Raw genomic sequence first — 19,499 nt, 5'->3', positions numbered from 1 at the left:
GATGCAGTTATGCATCAGGAAAAAATAACAACTTGATCCTGATATTGTTGTTGAACTTACCACAGTGTGTAGGACTCTCATCACTCATATCCCCACAGTCGTTGTCTCCATCACACAGATACGAGCGTGGGATGCAAATGTTGGTAGACTGACATTTTGTTTGCTCTGGCTGGCAGGTTCTCTCCGCTGAGATGATCGCAAATGAAAGCACATTTAATGCAAAAACAACTTCCAGTACGTTCCTCTATGTGGCACACTAAGGATACTCACGGCAGTTTCGTTCATCAGAGGTGCCATTGTCGTAGCAGTTGTTGATACCATTGCAAACATAGTCCTTTGCAATACAGCGTCCGTTGTTACAAGCAAACTCTGTGTTTGGGTCACAAGGTCTGAACAGACAGCCCACTTCATCGCTATTGTCCCTGCAGTCATCATAATGGTCGCAGCGGTAGTGGTAGGGCACGCATCGCCCATTGCCACAAGTAAAGACCGTAGGCTCACAAGTGTGGAAGGCTGCCAAACAGAATCGAGATGAGATCAGAGCTCTGGCCAGAAGAGTGAGATTGAAGGAAATGGGGGCTTGTACACTCGACCATTAAAAGCTCATTTTACCTGACAAGGCAATAAAGGATGACAGCAACTGTGGGACTGCATGCAAAGACAAGTATATTGATTCATGTGTTAGTACTGATTTGTGTTATTGCTCAAGACGGTCATTGGAAAAATAATCATAAATATGCAGGAATACACACCAGCGTAGCTGAGGATTGTTTTATGTCCTTGGAAATAAAATTTTAAAGCAGAAAAAGAGCATTTGTTAGAATTAGTAACTTTAAATGATTAAGAGTTGCATTTAACAGAGAGGAGAAGGACCTCAGGAGGGCTCTATAAGGACTGCTGTGAGAGTGAGATTGTTGGTAACCCAATAAAACTCGTGACAAATTTAGGATTACCGTGAACACCTACCACAGACTCTTTCTAACTCGTCACTTCCATCTCCACAATCGTCGTCATTGTCACATTTCCACTGGGCTCGAATACAGCGGCCATTCATGCAGGCAAACTGCCCTGGCTGGCAGCGAGTCCCATTATCAGGGATACAGTGTTTGTTGTCGGCGAGGTACCAGCGGCCCTCTGATGGACACCGACACTCAGCTCCATTAGGTCCTAACGTGACAAAATTGCAGAACAGTTTGTGTTATTCCTTCTCAATTAAGGCACTAGAAGAAAAACATGCTCGAGACAAAGGGGTTTCTTGTACCTGGAGTACAGATGTGGCTGCAACCTCCATTAAACTGCTGGCAGGGACTGTCACACTGCTGCTGCTTTCTGCCAGCTAAAACGTGGATGTCCATTGGTCGAGATGGAAGGTTCTGGATCATAACCCTCTGGTCAGAACCATCGTGTTTGTTGGCTCGGTAGATGCTGCGGGTGTTCCAGTCAGTCCAGTAGATGAACTGGCCAAACATGGTCATAGCAAAAGGGTAGATGGCTGTGCTGACAATAACTTCACGGTTGGAACCAGTAAGAGAGGATCGCTCAATCTTCTGTCTGATGGCAGAGCAAACAGATTATAATGGCAGTTGCTGCAGATTAACAAGACAACAAGATAAAATAAGATTTTTTCAGCTCTTACAAGCTGGCATCTGCCCAATAAAGCCTCTCTTCTTCATAGTCCAGGGTCAGGCCATTGGGCCACACAAGACTACTGTTCACGATCTCTATTCTGAAGTTTCCACCTAAGGTGGCACGCTCAATCTTTGCATGGGTTCCCCAGTCTGTCCAATACATGTATCTGTTGAAAGAGAAAGATTCATTTATAAATGTGCCGTTTAGTCTTACGAACGAAGATAGAGTGCTGTGTAAATCTTACCCCCTGCAGGGATCTAACATGATGGCCCTTGGCCTGGACACATGAGCAATTATAGTTCTTTGGGAGCCATCAACAGACATAGAGCTAATGCTCTGGTTGACATAGTCACTGTAGTAAATTCTTCTGTTTATCCAGTCATAAGCAATGCCATCAGGAGCACCAAGATCTGTCAAACCACAGAGATCACAACGCCATGAGCAACGCATCAACACAACTAAACTTACCAACATGAGTGTAAAACATACCTGAAGCCACCACTACAGGAGCCGAGATGGGAGAGGACAGGCTGATGTAGCTGATCTTGCTTGATCCTGCACCGGAGCTCTGGGTAAAGTAAATCCTTCTGTCCACGATGTCAAAATCCAGTGCCACAGAAGTACGAGGCACATTGACGACAGGGAAGGGCAGCGCATGGTCATCCGGATCGAGTCGCAGACTCCGGACAGTGCTCTCCGTAGTATAGATAAGGTAATCGTCCCTTGACACCACACAGCTTTCTCCATCTGCTCCAAGATTCCCAAAAGCACAGCTGCATTTTTTATTCTGACTGCCTGCATTAGAACCTGGGAGAGCAAAGCAGAAGTGGGCACAGCCTCCATTGGCTTCCAGGCAGGGGTTGTAGTTAAGCGCTTGTGCACTACTGGGCTGGGTTCGCTGGTCAAAGATGGTAATGTCCCTCAGCATATTGATATTGTCTCTAATGACAGCTGGCTGCTCTGTGTTTCCTGGCACTTTGCTTGCTTGGAACACCTTCTTCAGGTTTCTGTCCACCCACAGGATGTTATTCTCAAACACTGTAATCCCGTAAGGAGTTGGGTAGCGGCTGCCATACCTGACTATTTCTGTCTCTCCTCCTTGGGGGCTGACTCGAGCAATCATATCCAGAGAGTCATCGACCCAGTAAACATAACCAGTTTGAAAGTCCAGAGCGAGGCCTCGAGGCGTGATGATCCCTGAAGATACTAAAACCGTGCGATTGGTTCCATCCAAGAGCGCGCGCTCAATTTTTGGGTTCTGACCATAATCAGCCCAAAATAAGTATCTGTTTCTGGGGTCTACAATGATGTGGCGTGGCATGTCCACCTGGGTCTTGAGCAGCACCCTACGGAAAGTTGTGTTCAGGTGGAGCACCTCAACATACGTCTCAGTCAGGAAGGCATTGGTGAAATACAAATTCCCTTAAGAGACAAAACCAGTAAAGTGTGCATTTAATATAGTATCAACTCCAGTCATGTTAAGATAGTTTTGAAAGAAACTGGTCGGTCATGCTTGGTGTAGCAGTATTTTGCTCGTTTGTGTTGTTGTGTTTGCACATCTCTGTTGCTTGTGGGGCTCGCACACAAGAATTTCACTCGCATGTGCTGTGCCAGTGTGCCTGCACATGTGATGTGACAATAAAAAGTGATTTGATTTGATTTGATTTGATTTAAGTTACTGGGATGATTGTGTTATCAGTACAACATGGTAACTGGACTAGCATTTATAGTCTTTTTCTAGTCTCGGCTCTTTCACATGTTTTCTGCCGTTCATTTTCTTGAGTGTAACCAGCATTTTGCAGCTTGTTGTAAATCCTGTGTATTTACAATTACTAACCTACCTCCTTGACTGCTCTCGATTAGGTAAGATGTTGTGAAGTTGTTTTTCTTTATCACAGAAGTAACTGTGATATTGTGCATGTTAGTTGTCTTCTGTGGTCTCTCAGGCCTTTTTGTGTTGCTGAGTTGGCCAGTGCATTCACTCTTCAACACTCTGAATCAACTGAATCAACTTCAGATATTATCTCTGCTTCATTTGTCATGAAATAACAAGGCAATGGGCCTCATTTGACCGTGAAGCTACTTGTCAGTCAATTGTCAAAATTATTTTTGAGCCTCTGAAAATAGAAGACTGTGGGTAGAAATGGCCACAATTCCTAAACAGTCATTGCAAAAATTCAGCAAAGCTCCTTGAATTAAAGCTGAAAGTCTGCATTTCAGTGAAGTCTTCACTGTTTTATTTAAAGTCCACTGTGATGGAAACTGAGAGGAAAATAACAGACAGTGTGACTGTCTACAAACTACTACAACTCCATAAGAAGGGACTGTGATCTATTTGTAATGTATTGTACATATATTTATTACTCTCAGATTTAGCCATTCTTATATTTTGCTTGTTTTATGTTATTGTATTTTTAATGCTTTACAGTTATTGTATTTTTTTTCTCTGTTGCTTGTGAAGCTCGCACACAAGAATTTCACTCACATGTACTGTACCAGTGTACCTGCACATGTGATGTGACAATAAAAGTGATGTGATGTGATTTGATTTGATGTGCTAGAAGTTAAATGAATCTCACTGCTGCAGAGTATTGCTTAATGCTAAACAATAAATGACCTCTATAGGAATTAAAGATGCTAAAGCCTAGGTACAGAATACATCCTGTAACACAGATTAGTTTGCTGTAAACCCATCTGCACATTACTTGTGTGGTAAACAAAACATGTGCTTAAATGAATGAACGGCATACCTGCCACCCAGTCGACAGCAATGCCTCGTATCCCGTTGCGTCCGATTCCAGATGTCACAATGCTACGTAATCCTGAGCCATCTGGCTTGATTCGTCTGACCCCGTTCTGTATCGCCACAGTGCTGCTGAAGTCACACCAGTAGATGAAACCAGAAGCCATGTGGACATCAATGTGTAAAGCATTACGGCCTGTAAGAGGATAACCCAGTCATTAGAGGTCATTACTGTCTCTTCAGAGGGAATGAATGCAAACAAACAACAACAGATCACTAATTTATTTAGTTGATTACAACAAAGACTAACCCACATTTTAAAAACGTTATTACTAATTTTATTATAACCTGCATAGTTAATTATGTATGCAACAGTATTACAATCTCTGACCTCTTCCAGCTACTGGCACCATGGCCTCAGAGTGGTCTGACCCTTCTAGACTGAAGCCTTTAATAGCAGACAGAGTAGAGATGACGACGTAAGACTGGTAGGGAGAGCAGGTCCTGTTGTCGGCATTAACTTTAAAACCTGTGGCACATGCACAGGTGAACAGACTCTGTGGCCGAGGCAGACAGAGCTGTTCGCACGCTCCCACGTTGTTTGTGCAGCCATTAGATGTACCTGCAGAGGCTGAGAGCGTAAACAGAATCCAGTGAGACTAAAGAGCAACAGCAAAGATAATATAGGCAGTGAACTGAGGCAGATCTGTGTGTTACTCACTCTCTCGAAAATGAACTTTCAGAACTCTGAGTCCAGACACGTTGTCTCGCATCACGACCTTGTTGGCTCCAGTGGACTTGTCCACACGCTCTATCACCTCAAAGTTGCGGTCAGTGTAATAGAGGTAGTTCTGATAGACAGCCACACCCCAGGGGTGCGACAGGCCTGTCACTATGGTGATGCGGTTGCTTCCGTCGGGATCGCCACGTTCAATCTGCGGCATTTTAGGGAAACCAAAACAAATTAGTGCTTTAAATAAATTGCAAATAATTATCAGGATTAAAGCACCTTAGAGAGAGCTAAGTAAAAACCCACCACGCCAGTGCTTGTTACAGCCCAGTATAACTTGTTCTCTCGGATGTCCACAGTAATGAACTCAATGTGATCAAGATTGTTTGTGAACAGGGTGACGGGGTTCAAGCCATCCATGTCTGCAGATGCCACCTTGGCAGGGATGCCACTCTCGGTTCCCTGGTCTGTCCAGTACAGTTTGCTTAAGAACATGACAGACAGTGTCAGCGTCTGCCTTTGCAATTTAATCACAGATGCAATACACATGCATATCACGTTTAAAATTTTTTAAAAGTTCTAGCAAAACAGAGAAGCACACTGTTATCGCTAAATGTATACTGTTTAAATATGAGGCGCAACAATATCAGCATCTACAGCAATAACACACTTTCTAAGCTGAATGAACTATCTTCCATTTGAGAACTCATGCCGATGAAGTCATAGAGCAGAAACTTAATGAGCACATAGTGTCTTCATGCGGGAGTAAAAAATCTTAGAAATATCTTGTGCTTGACTGCACACTGCTGGGGTTTTAGAGTGCAGTGTAGTATTCAGTAACACAAGTTGAGATCTCTCTAGAGGCCGAGCAGATGGCAATGAGGAGGCTGTTAGAGCTCAGTAGCTGTGTGGTTGAGCGATCTGTGCCAGGACTGTGTTAAATAGGGCTTACCCACGTGCTGGGTCCACGGCAATGCCAACAGGACTACCAGCGCCAGTTGGGGAGCCGTTATTCGTGATTAGGGTTTTCCGGTACTGTACCTCCCCTCTCAGCTTTAAGACCTTTGCCAAACACAAAGAGGTGCAATTATTGTGCTGCACAACTGCATTGCAACACTAGTTTTTTTTACTGAACATGGCATTATTCGTTTCACCTCAATAGACTGTGTAGCTGGATTGGTGTAGTACAGATTCTCTGTTATCCAGTCCAAGGCCAGCCCAACCGGGGAGCCAAGAATGGCTGCAGGGGCAAACTCTGTCCTGTTAGTGCCATCTGACTTTACCCTGTGGATCTCACCCTGAAGGAGGACAAAGACAGACATATTAACCTCAGCATGAGTCTGTATTATGTCTTCTTAGCAAGTTTATTGGCTTTCTTTTTTTTTTTACAATGAACCCTTATGACATGCACAGGATGTCTCTACACAACACTTGAGTTCCTTATTTACTTTTGGGAAAAGGCATAAAGAACTATAAAGCTGTATAGTATTTCTGCACAGTCACTTACTGGGTGCTCCACCCAGTAGATGGTCTGTTCATTGTCATCAAAATCGACATCGTAGCCATTTTGAAGCCCAGCGACAGGAACCATGGCATCATTACTCTTGTCATCCAGGTTCAGGGAAATGCCATAGATGATGCTGTCTCTCACAACGACCAGGAACGGATCCTCAACTAAAGATGGAGTAAAAAAAGCAAAAAACATTAAAAAGACATTAAACGTTTTTTTTCTACAGTATGACAGCAAACCCAAAGCAAAAAAAAAGAAGAATACTTTTAAAATTATTAAACAAATTCCAAGACAGAGCTCAAAAGATTTGCCCCCAGGATGCTTTCAGTGCATGATATCTGGTGCAAATTACACATCCCTAGACATCCCTAAAAAACCCTTATCTATAAAGAGGATTGACTGGTGAAAGCTGGTTGCACAATCTGATTTGCTTTGTCATCACAGATTAAAATCAATGAATGGTTGTAGGGCATTTTCATTCTTGGATAATCGCTGGCCTCAGGGGGAGACTGTGTCCTGTTTGGTTTGAATGGGTTGAAACCTGAGATGAGTTAAGCTGGTGACCTAACTAAGACTCCTTGAACACTGAATTAAAGGTCCCTTGTCTTTTTAAGACCTTGAAAGACACGCATATGATTCTTAATATTTATAACTGGAACAGCAGTTTACAGGAGAATCTAAATGGGAGACTGTTGACAAGTATCTGGATCGTTCAGGTTAGTGTTTTCAAAGATTTATTCTCTTACCAGCATTGAGATAGCTGCAGATAAAGCATGAAAGCGCCATCCTTTCTGCTGTAGCAATAACCACAGCTGATGAAGACCTGAGTATTTCAACATATCTGCTACATCTGATCTGACTTCCTTTTTCATCAAACTGAGTGATGAGTGTTTTCCTCCATGTGGCAGGGCGCATACCTCTGGTGCAGGTGATTTGGTCCGCTGCCAGCATCCAGCCTGAGGGGCAGGCACACGAGTAATACCTCGGTCCCACAGCAGACAGGAGGCAGATATGAGTGCAGGAGCTCCTCAAGCAGTGATTTTCCCCTGCAAGTTGTCAAACAACACATGCACACAGACAGAATCCAAAAAGTCAGGTTCTCTCATCATGTGGCCAACAAAATGGTCAGCATCAGCGGATAAAGATGAAGCAAAGACTAGATCAGGTTCAGTCTATTCATCATACCTGCTGGCTGCCTGGCTGGGTGCACTGCCACCAGACCCATGGGCTGAGGGAGGTTGAACAGCATCACTGTCTGGTTCTCCCCATGCCACTTATGAGCTCGCATCACACGGTTGATGTATCTGTCGGTCCAATACACAAAATCCTCAAAAATGGTAATTGCGTGGGGGTGTTGCAGTACCTTTTCATAGAGAGTAGCAAAAGAAAAAAAAGTGTGTCTCACACATGCTATTCAGAAGAAAACTGATTATTAACATAAACGTTATCATTATAGATGTATCACTAGCATAAAGTCTGCTATCTCATACACTCACCAGGTCACTGGCCAAGACTTGCTTCCTGTTGTTGCCGTTATAATCACAGAAGTCAATGAAATCCAAGTAGGCATCGGCAAAGTACAACAAATTGTTTGGGTAGTCTATGGTTAGACCATTAGGCCAGTACAGTTTGCTGCTTATGATAACAGTTCTTTGCTTTCCATCCATGCTGGCCCTCTCAATGCGGGGGTTCCTCCCCCAGTCGGTCCAGAACATCAGGTGAGCACTAAATCAAAAAACTCTCTCTTAATATCAACTTCTTTGGTGATGAGAAGCTGTGACCATAAAATACAGATTAAAACACACAGATCCAAATTCTTCTCACCTGTCTCTCGGGTCCAGCACTAGACCTCGGGGGTTGGTTACATTTTCACTCACTAACACAGTTCGGTGGGTGCCGTCCAGTTTAGACACTTCAATTGTCTCCAGGACGTAGTCAGTCCAGTACAAGTTCCTCCCCACCCAGTCCACTGCAAGGCTCTCTGTCACAGTCACTCCACTGTCGAATATCTGTGCATTAGAGACTCATTCTTAGTTAATGTGCTTGACGGTCAAATCTGACTTCATTCAAAGCTGTTTGCAAACTACACTCACCACGACTCTGTCGCTGCCATTTTTGTGAGCACTCCAGATTCTGTCCTGGCTCGTATCAGACCAGTAAACCCGCTCAGTGACTGAGTCAAAATCTAGGGCGACAATGTTGCGTCCATCTCGAACAAGTGACCGGACTACGTTGGGTTGGGTGGTAATGTCATCTTGTACAATTTGATTCCGACTTGCCACCAACAGGAAAGCCTGACGAGAATCTATAAACATGAATCAAAATCCCTGTTATCTATTTTTCAGTTTCCATTCTTGTGCTAATAAGAGGACTTATCAGCTTTTGTGTGCAGACCAAAACCATACAAAAGACGGTTAAATAGCCCCTACTCAAATGACAATCCTTTGGGAAGGAGCTTTTGTCCAAATAAGGTCCTATTGTATTGCAAAGTCTTTCAGCGGGTTATCTGTTGGGAAGAGGAGCTCATGTCAGGCACGCTCCCCATACACAGCCCTTTGTTTGTGATTATGTCCTAATTACACTGGTGATGGGCAGTGAGTGACATACATGTTATTTGCCTTATCCTATGAAATCAGAGCAGCAAAGAGAGACAGGACAGAAGAAAAAGAGTGTCAGTCTTGCAGTCTAGGGTCTAAGCTCCCCTTTTGATGTGCCTCCTTACAAGAAGAAGCACAGTGGAGAAAGTATGTGCTGTATAGGCAAATGACTACAAGGCTGATGATCTGCCTTTTTCCTACTTTTATCCATCATGAGATTATGGATAGTTTTTAAATGAGTTGTATTCAGTGCACAGAAGGTTTGAGCTGTATCCATCCTCACCTGATGCCTTGCAGGTACGCTGGTCTGCTTCAAGAGTGTAACCATCCTGGCAGTGGCAGCGGAAAGAGCCTCTCTCATTAAAGCAGTGCTGGCTACATAGTCCAGGGGGATTACACTCATCAATGTCCTCGCAAGTTTTGGAGTCATTGCTAAGCTGATAACCCACAGGGCATGTGCACTGGGCCCCAAATGGACCTTGGATACATCCATGGGTGCAGCCAGCATTGTTGTCTGAGCAGCTCTCCTGATCTGAGTTAAAAGCAGGGAAAAGACAATTAAGTACTGGGGAAAAAAAGTCAATTAGGCCTTTAATAAATATGCAGCAATCTAATAATAAATTTTAAAAAAAGCAGTCACTACATTAATTAGGTATCCTCAGAAATATTATTCTGAGCCAGAACTATTTTTATGCCTGTTTGTGGTACATAATGAATAAACATCTATATAACTATTAAAACACTAAATAGAAATGCTGCATCTGTTGAAACATGAATCAAAACTACAACTGCAGAATTTCTAGCAGTGATTGAGAGTTTGCTTGTTCCTACCTGGCAAAGGTTCATCTGAAAGTTGTGAGAAGGGCAAGAAGGGAAAATCACAGATCATTTTCAAGTTAATACAGGACAAATCACATACATGCTTGATTTTAAAATGAGAATACAAAGACAAACCGATGGCATTCAACACAAAATTTCTGTGAATTTAAGGCCCTCCTGCTTATAGAAAACAAGAACCAGAAAATTGTCAAATTAAACTAAATCAGCTGAGAGATTGATCCTGTTTCGCCATGTGATGTGAAAATGTAATTGAATTTGGTGAGGCCAGACTCAAAAATAAAACAATTAAGTGCTGATATCCAAAGATTACGGTCTAAGCTGAAGAAAGCAGAGAACAGACTTACTGCAAAGGGGAGACTCGTCAGCACCATTGGGGCAATCAGGAGTGTTGTCACACACTGTGGTGAGGTTTATGCACACACTGTGACCGGGACACTGCCACTGCCAGCTTGGACACCGGAAAGGTGGTGTGGGACAGTCTCTTTCATCACTCATGTCTCTGCAGTCGTTGTCCCCATCGCAAATCCAACTGCGGAGCACGCAGTTTCCGTTATCGCAACGGAACAGCGAGGAAGGGCAGGTGCGAGGTGGGCAGGCGTGGTGCTCATCACTGCCATCCTCGCAGTCTGGATGACCGTCACACTCCCATGAAGATGGGATGCAGCTTCCGTCTGATTGACACTGAAACTCACTCTCGTGGTGGCACATCCCTGGGGGCCTGGTAGCTGAAAAAAATTTAAATACATTAGCAAGCTAAATAACTATGCAGGACTTTGCTAGTATAACCTCTGACCACTGGAAGCATTTAAATACTTACGACAGTTCTGCTCATCTGAACGATCGCTGCAGTCAAAGACTCCATCACATCGGTAGTAGGAGTTGATACACTGGTGACCCCTGGAGCACTTAAACTCATTCATAGTGCAGTTGTATACTGAAAAAAATCCAGCCACATACATTAATGCTGATATTTTATATTTCTGAGCTTAGCTATTATGCATATAGATCAATAAATTAAGAAGCTTGGGAAATGTTTGTTGAATATTAAAGAGGATACTGTAATGCATGAATGACCGAACAAATTAATTAATTCCTTATAGGGAAATGGGCTGTATGAATAAGACACCAGTTCATAACAACTTCTCAAAGTAAGAGACCAGGCTGCAGCAAGTCTACAATTAGATCTTCAGAAGTCAAAGTGATCTAGTGAGCAACTAATATTATTAGTTTTATAACTGCAGGCAAAATGAAATTAAACTGATTTTATCAAACACGCACATGTGCTCTAAACACAATGCTTGGCACACTGCAAGTAAGCACCACACTAAACCAGCAAAGTTTATGGGGCTAGCAACTCTGTGTATAATCTAGAACGCTACTTACTGCATCCCTGCTCATCCGCCCCATCCACACAGTCCCTGTCTCCATCACAGACATAGTTAGGATCTATACAGCGGTGGTCTGGACACTGAAACTGTCCCGGATGGCACGTGTTTCCCAGATCTGTCAACGCAAAATGTTAGAAAAAAACATGAGCCTGTGAGTTCATCTCCTTCATTAGTGGGCAATGCATATAATAGTGTACAAGTCTTAGCTTAAAACGATGTTATTTTTAAGAGGAAAAACAACCATGCTTCTTCAAAATCTAATCAGTGGCAACGTGCAGCGAGTCCACAAAAGAGTCAGTGTTCTCCAAAGAAATAAACAGGATCTTATTAGGGAACTTGGGTCTGGTAGGGAGTTGATGTGCATGTTGCCTGAGGAGTTAAATCATTAAAATAATATTTATAAAATATTAATCTTCACTAGCCTACTGACTAGCTTTAACACACTCACACACACATATATATATGTAAAGAAAGTTTTTTCAGAGGACTCTATGCAATCCTGTGAAAAACTAATACAACCTCACTGGTTCTATATATATTAAGAGCAAATAGCAAGCAGGTGCTGCTAATCTAATGCACGTAATTAACTGATTATTAGTGAGTATCAAAGGTTTTGCCAGATTGCTCATCTGTTGCTGCATCTGCTCATCTGTTAACACAATGCTGCAATCTGCCCAGGAGTGGAAATCTCATCAAATTCACCCTAAGGTGAGATCATAGAAAACTTAGAGAAATACAAACGCCCTCCCCAAAAAACAATAATTACATCTCAGACTCTACAGGCCTCACTTAGCAATTTAAATGTTATATTTCTTGAGAGTATCGTTAGAAAAAGACTGCACGAGTGTGGCTTGTATGGGTTCCCAGGAGAAAGCCTCTCCTTTTAAAAAATGAACGTGGCGGCATGGTTTAGGTTTGCAAAATTGCATTTAAACACACCAAAGATTTTTGGAACCACATCAAAGATTTTTGGAACATTTGTCAGATAGATGAAACCACAGTGTAGATGTTTGGCCACAATGCACAGAACCATATTTGGGCAAACCAAACACAGGATACCAGTACAGACATCTCCAGCTATCAAGCATGGTGGAGGAAGGGTTATGAATTGGGCTTGTTTTACAGCCACAGCTCTCACCATCTTTTGGTCATCGACTTGACTACAACACCTCTGAAAATCAAAGTATTCTAGAGTCAAATGTGACAGCTGTCTGACAGCAAAAGCTTAGCTGAAATCGAGTCATGCTACAAATCAATCAAGCAGCAGATTTACAACAGCATGGCTAAAAAAGAATCAAGCTGTTGCAATGGCCCAGTCACAGTCCAGGCTTCTACCTGACTGAAATGTTGTGATTGAACCTTAAGAAAGCTGTGCATAAACAAATGCCTGCAACCCCCAGTGAAATAAAGCAACGATGTAAAGAAGAGTGGGCAAAATTCCACCACAATTAGATGAGAAACTGATAAATTCATACAAAAATCAGTTACTTTCCCGTGTGTATTGTGTTGAGATACCATGATAAATCTCTAAGCAAATCCTATTTATGTTAAAGTGTTAGCTTCTTTAACAGCACTTACGGCAATCAACTTCATCCGAACCGTCGACACAGTCATTATCAGTGTCGCAACGCCAGGTGTGTGGGATGCAGCGGTGGTTGGCGCAGGTAAACTGATTGGCAGGGCACGTTCCAGGCACGTGTGTTGGGCAGTTGATTTCATCGCTGTTATCAAAACAGTCATTTTGCCCATCACAGCGCCATCCTGCAGGCACACAGCGCTGATTGGCACAGGTGAACGCAGAGGGGGAACAAGTGGTGTCTAAAACAAAAGAAAAGGTATCATCTTTAATTTAAACCATATTAACATAAGCTGAGTAAAAACCCAAAGGCAAGATTTTTTGTAGGGTTTATGTGGGATTATATAATCAACTAAATTAAAGAAAAAAAAATGCATTACTATTAATGCCACAGTTGACTTCATCACTGTTGTCATGGCAATCATCAACACCATCGCATCTGTAGCTGTTTGGGATGCATTTGCCGTTGCCACAGGAGAAAGAGTTGGCCCCGCACTGCAGTGTGGGGGGCTCATTGGAAAGGTCCTCCACACAAGCCCGTTGGTCTGGCGACAGCTTCATGCCATATGGGCAGCCACACACCCTCTGCGAGTCTGGGGCTGGGAAGCAGAAGTGGCTGCAGTCTCCATTAGGATTTGCCGGCCTGTTGCAGAGGTTGGAACCTGAGAAGAGGAGTGGAGGCTAATTAACAGGAATATGACTGACAATTGCAGGCTGAGGCTACGCATGGCAAGCGGAGTGAGAAGAACAGTGAATAAAGGTACTCACCAATCTGAGAGTTGGAGTTGAAAGATTTGACATGCATGATGCCGCTAATGCCTCTTCTGATAATGACCATCTCCCCACCGTCGGTCTTGCGCACACGTACAATGCTTCCCATGCGCCAGTCAGTGAAATATGCATAGCCTTTAAGGGACAGGAGAAATGGAGCACAGCCACAGTTACTTCATCTTTCACCGACATCTGCTAACAACAATTGTCCATTTAACATGATCATCACCAAAGCAAGACATGACAGTTTTTAGTAATCAAAACTCACTCATCATTTAGATCGAATGTATGATATTGTACTAGATAACAGGGTAACTTAAAGCTGATGCCTAACCTTCAAAAATGGTGAGACCAAATGGATGGGAGATCTGGGATATGCGGTCCAAAGAAAGTCTGTTCCGTCCATCAAAGTTGCTGTGCTCTATTTTGTCAAAGAAGGCATCCACCCAATACAGACGCATAGAACTGTGAGGACAGCAAAGCAAAGAAATATCAATTTACAATCAACAGCCACATTGAAGCTAAGAGTGGTTCATAGGAGCAACAGTTTATGGGTAAAAAAGAGTAATGGTATATTGTTCACCTCCAGTCGATAGCTAGGCCATTTGGCCAACCAAGAGTAGTGTTTACAATAGACAGCGCATGTGACCCATCACCCCAAGCTCTCATAATCTTCGCTGGCCGGTACCAGTCAGTCCAAAAAATATACCTGATGAAGAAAATGAATAGCACAACATATTTAATTCAGAAACTCTCCCACTTAAGCAAAACCATTAAACTGCATGACATGTTTATCTGAACTTTTGTCAGTGCAGAGCATTTTTGTTTATTTGTTTGTTTTTTTAAGCCAACTTCTTAGTCTTCATTACAATACTGCCTTTCACATAATCAGCTAATCTCAGCTATTTGGCACAGGGGCCTTATGACTTTGAGGCCAAAGGAAATAACAGCTTGTCCTAAATAATCATTCTTTTTAATCAAGGCAGAGTTTAATTTGTGGATACTTTATGAATGGGTGACCAGGGACCGCACTTTGCATGGGACTGCATGGCATTTTTATGCCTCCTAGCTGTATGAGCTGTATATAATTTAATCTTTAATTTCACATGGGGGACAATATGACATGAAGAGACACAGCAAATGTGAACTCTACAGATATGGTGCGAATTTATGTGAACAGCAGCTGAATGCAGTTTTTACAGTTACTAGTATAGAAAAAGGCAATATATTAGTGCAAGAACATTAGAGCATAAGGTTAGATGGACAAACTTGTAGTTTTACATTTTCCTTCAGTCCACTGTAAAGCCCTGGCAAAGAGAAGATGGAGGCATTTCCCAATCATGTTCACATATCGTTAGCTTCATAGCATAAGTGCCTAAGTCATTTGACTAAGTCAATGACTTAGGCACTTATGCTATGAAGCTAACGATATGGCTTCTTCTTTGCATCATAGAGTTTTAACCTGCATCTGTGGCTGGTACAGTGAACTGTGTTCACAGACAGTGATTTATGGAAGTTTTTCAGAGCCATGCAATGATTTCCATGATAGAATCATGCCTGTTTTTAGCACAGTGCCACTTGAGAGTCCAAAGTTATCAGGGTTATTAGCTATTTTTGGCCTTGTGCACATAAATTTCTTCACATTCTCAGAATGTTTTGATGCTATTATGCACTATAAATGATGAGATATTCAAAGTCTTCACAATGTACCTGGTGCATGTAATGGTGAGCATGAATTTGCTTTAAGGAAAAACAGACAGAAAAATACTAACAATTCGTTGATGTTAAAGTGATTTACCCAATAAGAGGATGCACCACAATGGCTCTGGGGTTATTGAGGTTACGAATGATGGCCCTCCTGGACTTATCAGCTAGCTTCATGACGGATATGCTTCTATATCGGGGGTCAGTCCAGTAGAGGTTCTTTGAAATCCAGTCGTAAGCCAGGTCCTCCACTCCGTCTACTCTGTTGGCTGCCAGTACCTCCCTGCCTGTGCAGATCAAAGCAGTCAGAGCACCGTTTAACATAGAGATGAAAGAGGAACACATTTAAATAAATAGGCTGTCAGCTTCCATTTTCCTCTTCCGGACCGGACAGAAAAAACTAGAGCAACTCCAAAAACAACACCCCTGATCAGAGCAGTGCTGTTTCTTTCTTTCTTTCTTCCTCTGTGTGTGTGTGTGTGTGTGTGTGTGTGTGTGTGTGTGTGTGTGTGTGTGTGTGTGTGTGTGTGTGTGTGTGTGACATAGTAGCTACTTTCACTTCATAACAAGAAATTCTTGGTCCTTATTATTTCTATTTTCAGGTCTTTAGGCTGATATCAGTTATATGAAATATGATCTATTTTACACGATCTGTGCTCCTGTCAGTTCCCTCCCCCATAGCAGCAGCCATATCTTTAGTTTAAATTCAGCTAGACAAGATGCTCACCTGTCCCATCCACCTTCTGTTTATAGATAATATCTTTGGCTGTGTCTGAGAAGAAGATGGCATCATCCTCAGCACTAAAATCCACTCCAACAAAGTAGGAGGGGGATCCAGTAACAGGGAGAATGATGTCCTCTTGAGTAGAGAGGTTGAAAGGGATCCCTCTTATAGCCAGCTGGCTGGAGAACAGCAGAAACTGTCTCACGGCTGTGGGTTTGACATCAGCAGACAAGATTAAAGAAAACGGACATTAGTGACACAGAGCTGAGTAGAAAACAGTATAAAACTCATGTTGATTTCTGTATACACACTATTTTTGGCATTTTAAACCAAGAAACATACTAAAGTCTGCAAAAAAACCCCAAACTTGCAACAATTAAACACAGAAATAATCTCTTACCTAAACATCGCTTGCCATCAGCATGCAGGTCGTAGCCCATGCGACATTTGCAGCGGTAACCCAGTCCTCCATTGTCACTCCTGTGGCTCAGGACACAAATCTGCTCACATCCACCTCTGTCTACACTGCAAGGGTTTGGCACTGGACACAAAAGAAAGCAATCCAGGTTACTGGAAAACTTATATAATCTCGGTAGACTTATACTTTACATTAGTAGGAACCATGAGAAGTATGAGCAGCATCAGGACCATCATAATGAAGATTTGTTTCTCTGATGGTCTTACCTTGTGGCTGCTTCAGCTGATGTATCACTGCTACTCCATGTGGGGTCTGAGATGTTCTGTAAACCACTTCAGAGCTTCTATCTGTAAACTTGTTGGCTTTCATCACAGCCATCTTGGTCCAGTCCGTGAAATAGACATTGTGCTCAAACAGACTGATGCCAAATGGATGAGGGATCACAGTACCTCCGTGAACCACTGTTTTTCTATCAGAAAAAACATTAGGGATGTTTATTTATTAGAATATATAAATGAAAAATCTTACTACTTGTTGCATTTGATTAAGTATTTACCTATGCAAGCCGTCATAGGTTGCAGTTTCAATGTAGTCATAGCGGCTATCAACCCAGTAGACGCGCTTAGCTTCTATGTCTAGTGTGATACCAGCTGGCCAGCCCAATTTACTGCTAATGATACCATAGCGGTTGGTTCCATCCATGAAGGCCCGCTCCAGGCCCGGTTGTCCATTCAGTGACTCCCAATCTGAGAAGAACATATACCTATGAAAGGAGGGGAATATATTGAAGTGGGATTATTAGATCACAGCTTCTACATACAAAAAGTACAGCACATGTATTGTCTAACAGAAACTCCTACAAAATCTTTAAAGGATTTTCCTCTTTTAATTAAATCCAGCATGTACAGAATAGCTATATGTCTCCAACGTGGGTGGCTGTACATTAATTTAGGATAAGCAATTTCTCTGTAACCACCTGGCTCTCCTTCCCCCATGAACTAAACTATTGGATTACAATAAGGGTCATCACTTATATTGCTCCTCACTAATCCACCCAGGGCAATCTGCTAATCTCACCTGCCTCCCCCCCCTCCACCCCATTATTCCATGCCAATGGAGCACGACAGATACTGAATGTGGGGATTGGGAATGGAAACAGATGAATGGAAACTGGGAGATGTGCTTACCCGACAGTGGGGTCCACCGCCAGTCCTCTAGGGTTTCCGAGGTTTTCAGTGATGAGTGTGACCCGGTTACTTCCATCAAAGTCCACCATGTCAATCCTGTTGACGCTGGCCTCCACTACATACAGTTTATTGTTCACCCAATCCACTGCCAAATTCTCAGGGTAGTCAACTGATACATTTAAAACCACCTGCATGTTGGAACCGGCCATATCCACGGAAAACACCTGTACACAAAAGATGCCATTGTTTTCAGAATATTAGTCTTTAGGTGGTCACGCTTTAAGAAAAAAATATAGGAACATTTTACAGGCTTCATTCATCTGCTTTCTAGTGAATCTAAATATAATGCTTATCCAGTCTCATTAAAGTAAACCCTAATATTAGCTTTATTTTTTATTTATGTATGTATTTTTAAGACCATAGGCCCAAGATTTTGTCTGTCACCACTGAAATTAAAGCCAGTATGAATGTGGATTGCATACTGGCATACAGTTATAGCTTAAAGCTTTGACAAGTAAGTATTTAAGTGCAATATAGAACAGTCAAGAGTCAAGGAAGCATCAGACAGTGTGTTTGCTTATTTAAGTTTTCTGGCTTTTGACATTTCTGTCAAGTTTCTGTCTCCCATTACTATGAATTCAACAGATTTTTGGAAAACTTGACAGTGTGCAGGTGGTTAGACGGGCACTGCTTTTAGCAGCTCTGCTTCATTTGAAACAAGATCCACACGTCTTAAAAGCAGGATTTCAACTGACCTGTTTAAAGAGAAACTGAAGATGTGGAAATAGCCTGGTAGTTTAACCTTTCCGGTTGCATTCACATGCCCTGTTTGTGCTCTCCCTACTTTTAATCGGACATGCTGCCATGGAGGTGGCTAATATTCACAGATGCCCAGTCAGCGGTAAAGTCATGTGAGAAAGTTTTCACAGGACTCTGTGTAATACTGTGAAAAACTAAGTACACTTTTGCTGCTTACATAGGAATCAAGAGGGTAAGCAACAGCCAGGTGCTGCTAATCTAATGATTATCTGATCATCAGCACGTGTGAGCGCTTCTATAACAGCAGAAGCTTTTTCAGTTTGCTGGTCTGCAGCATTCAGGTGTGTGTTAACACAATACCACAATCTTCATGAGAGCGAATGCCAGCAAATTTACCCCAAGGTCAAACAGAACAATACTCAAGAGCTAAATCTCAGACTCTACAGGCCTCAGTTAGCATGTTAAATTTAAAGTTTATGACAGCATAAACAGAAAAACACTGAACAAGTATCAAGGCTCATTTGGAAGGGTTGCCTGGAAAAAACCTCTTCCCTTGAAACACAGTAGCATCACTGTTCGCAAAGCTCCATCTGGAAACCAAAGCGGAGATTTTGGCCATAATATACAGCACTGAAAACACAGCACGTCATGTTATTGCTACAACAGGAGGCTCTACAAGCTATTTAATCATGGCATAGAGCCCTGTGAAACTCAACTTTTTCAAACAAATAATTGTTCTAGCTTTAGAGGTGACAAGTAACAGAGAAAAGAAATATTTAAAAAACTGTACTTAAATAAAATTAGAATTTCAAATGAATTAATTTGAAGTTATTAATCCCCTAAATTCATCTAACAGCTGTAGGTAGTGGTTACTTTAAAACAAAGAACAACTTTAAAACCTATTGTGACATAATGACTGTATA

General features: G+C 42.3%; 1 protein-coding gene across 1 annotated transcript in view; it reads right to left on the bottom strand.

Moving 5' to 3' along the window:
- Positions 1-19,499, bottom strand: part of lrp2a (low density lipoprotein receptor-related protein 2a) — a 54,894-nt gene that overhangs the window by 23,384 nt on the left and 12,011 nt on the right. The window contains exons 12-46 of the mRNA XM_085434038.1: positions 17,818-18,041; positions 17,187-17,393; positions 16,897-17,099; positions 16,613-16,753; positions 16,216-16,419; positions 15,583-15,775; positions 14,368-14,493; positions 14,119-14,249; positions 13,782-13,919; positions 13,394-13,675; positions 13,016-13,255; positions 11,433-11,552; positions 10,867-10,983; positions 10,394-10,774; positions 10,041-10,055; positions 9,493-9,741; positions 8,706-8,917; positions 8,437-8,621; positions 8,109-8,337; positions 7,798-7,975; positions 7,530-7,658; positions 6,610-6,776; positions 6,257-6,400; positions 6,055-6,164; positions 5,409-5,586; positions 5,094-5,307; positions 4,764-5,003; positions 4,380-4,568; positions 2,119-3,051; positions 1,874-2,039; positions 1,637-1,795; positions 1,262-1,551; positions 967-1,167; positions 271-513; positions 61-186 (exon numbers count right to left, since the gene is read on the bottom strand). Coding sequence (XP_085290164.1) covers positions 61-186; positions 271-513; positions 967-1,167; positions 1,262-1,551; positions 1,637-1,795; positions 1,874-2,039; positions 2,119-3,051; positions 4,380-4,568; positions 4,764-5,003; positions 5,094-5,307; positions 5,409-5,586; positions 6,055-6,164; positions 6,257-6,400; positions 6,610-6,776; positions 7,530-7,658; positions 7,798-7,975; positions 8,109-8,337; positions 8,437-8,621; positions 8,706-8,917; positions 9,493-9,741; positions 10,041-10,055; positions 10,394-10,774; positions 10,867-10,983; positions 11,433-11,552; positions 13,016-13,255; positions 13,394-13,675; positions 13,782-13,919; positions 14,119-14,249; positions 14,368-14,493; positions 15,583-15,775; positions 16,216-16,419; positions 16,613-16,753; positions 16,897-17,099; positions 17,187-17,393; positions 17,818-18,041 — 7,264 coding nt within the window. The remainder of the gene's footprint in view (positions 1-60; positions 187-270; positions 514-966; positions 1,168-1,261; positions 1,552-1,636; positions 1,796-1,873; positions 2,040-2,118; positions 3,052-4,379; positions 4,569-4,763; positions 5,004-5,093; positions 5,308-5,408; positions 5,587-6,054; positions 6,165-6,256; positions 6,401-6,609; positions 6,777-7,529; positions 7,659-7,797; positions 7,976-8,108; positions 8,338-8,436; positions 8,622-8,705; positions 8,918-9,492; positions 9,742-10,040; positions 10,056-10,393; positions 10,775-10,866; positions 10,984-11,432; positions 11,553-13,015; positions 13,256-13,393; positions 13,676-13,781; positions 13,920-14,118; positions 14,250-14,367; positions 14,494-15,582; positions 15,776-16,215; positions 16,420-16,612; positions 16,754-16,896; positions 17,100-17,186; positions 17,394-17,817; positions 18,042-19,499) is intronic.

Source organism: Copadichromis virginalis, linkage group LG16, assembly GCF_057382275.1.
Source record: "Copadichromis virginalis isolate Kocher_CV1m ecotype Utaka linkage group LG16, C_Virginalis_male_GT1.1, whole genome shotgun sequence".
NCBI classification, from domain to species: domain Eukaryota; kingdom Metazoa; phylum Chordata; class Actinopteri; order Cichliformes; family Cichlidae; genus Copadichromis; species Copadichromis virginalis.
This window is presented reverse-complemented; position numbering and strand designations above follow the sequence as displayed.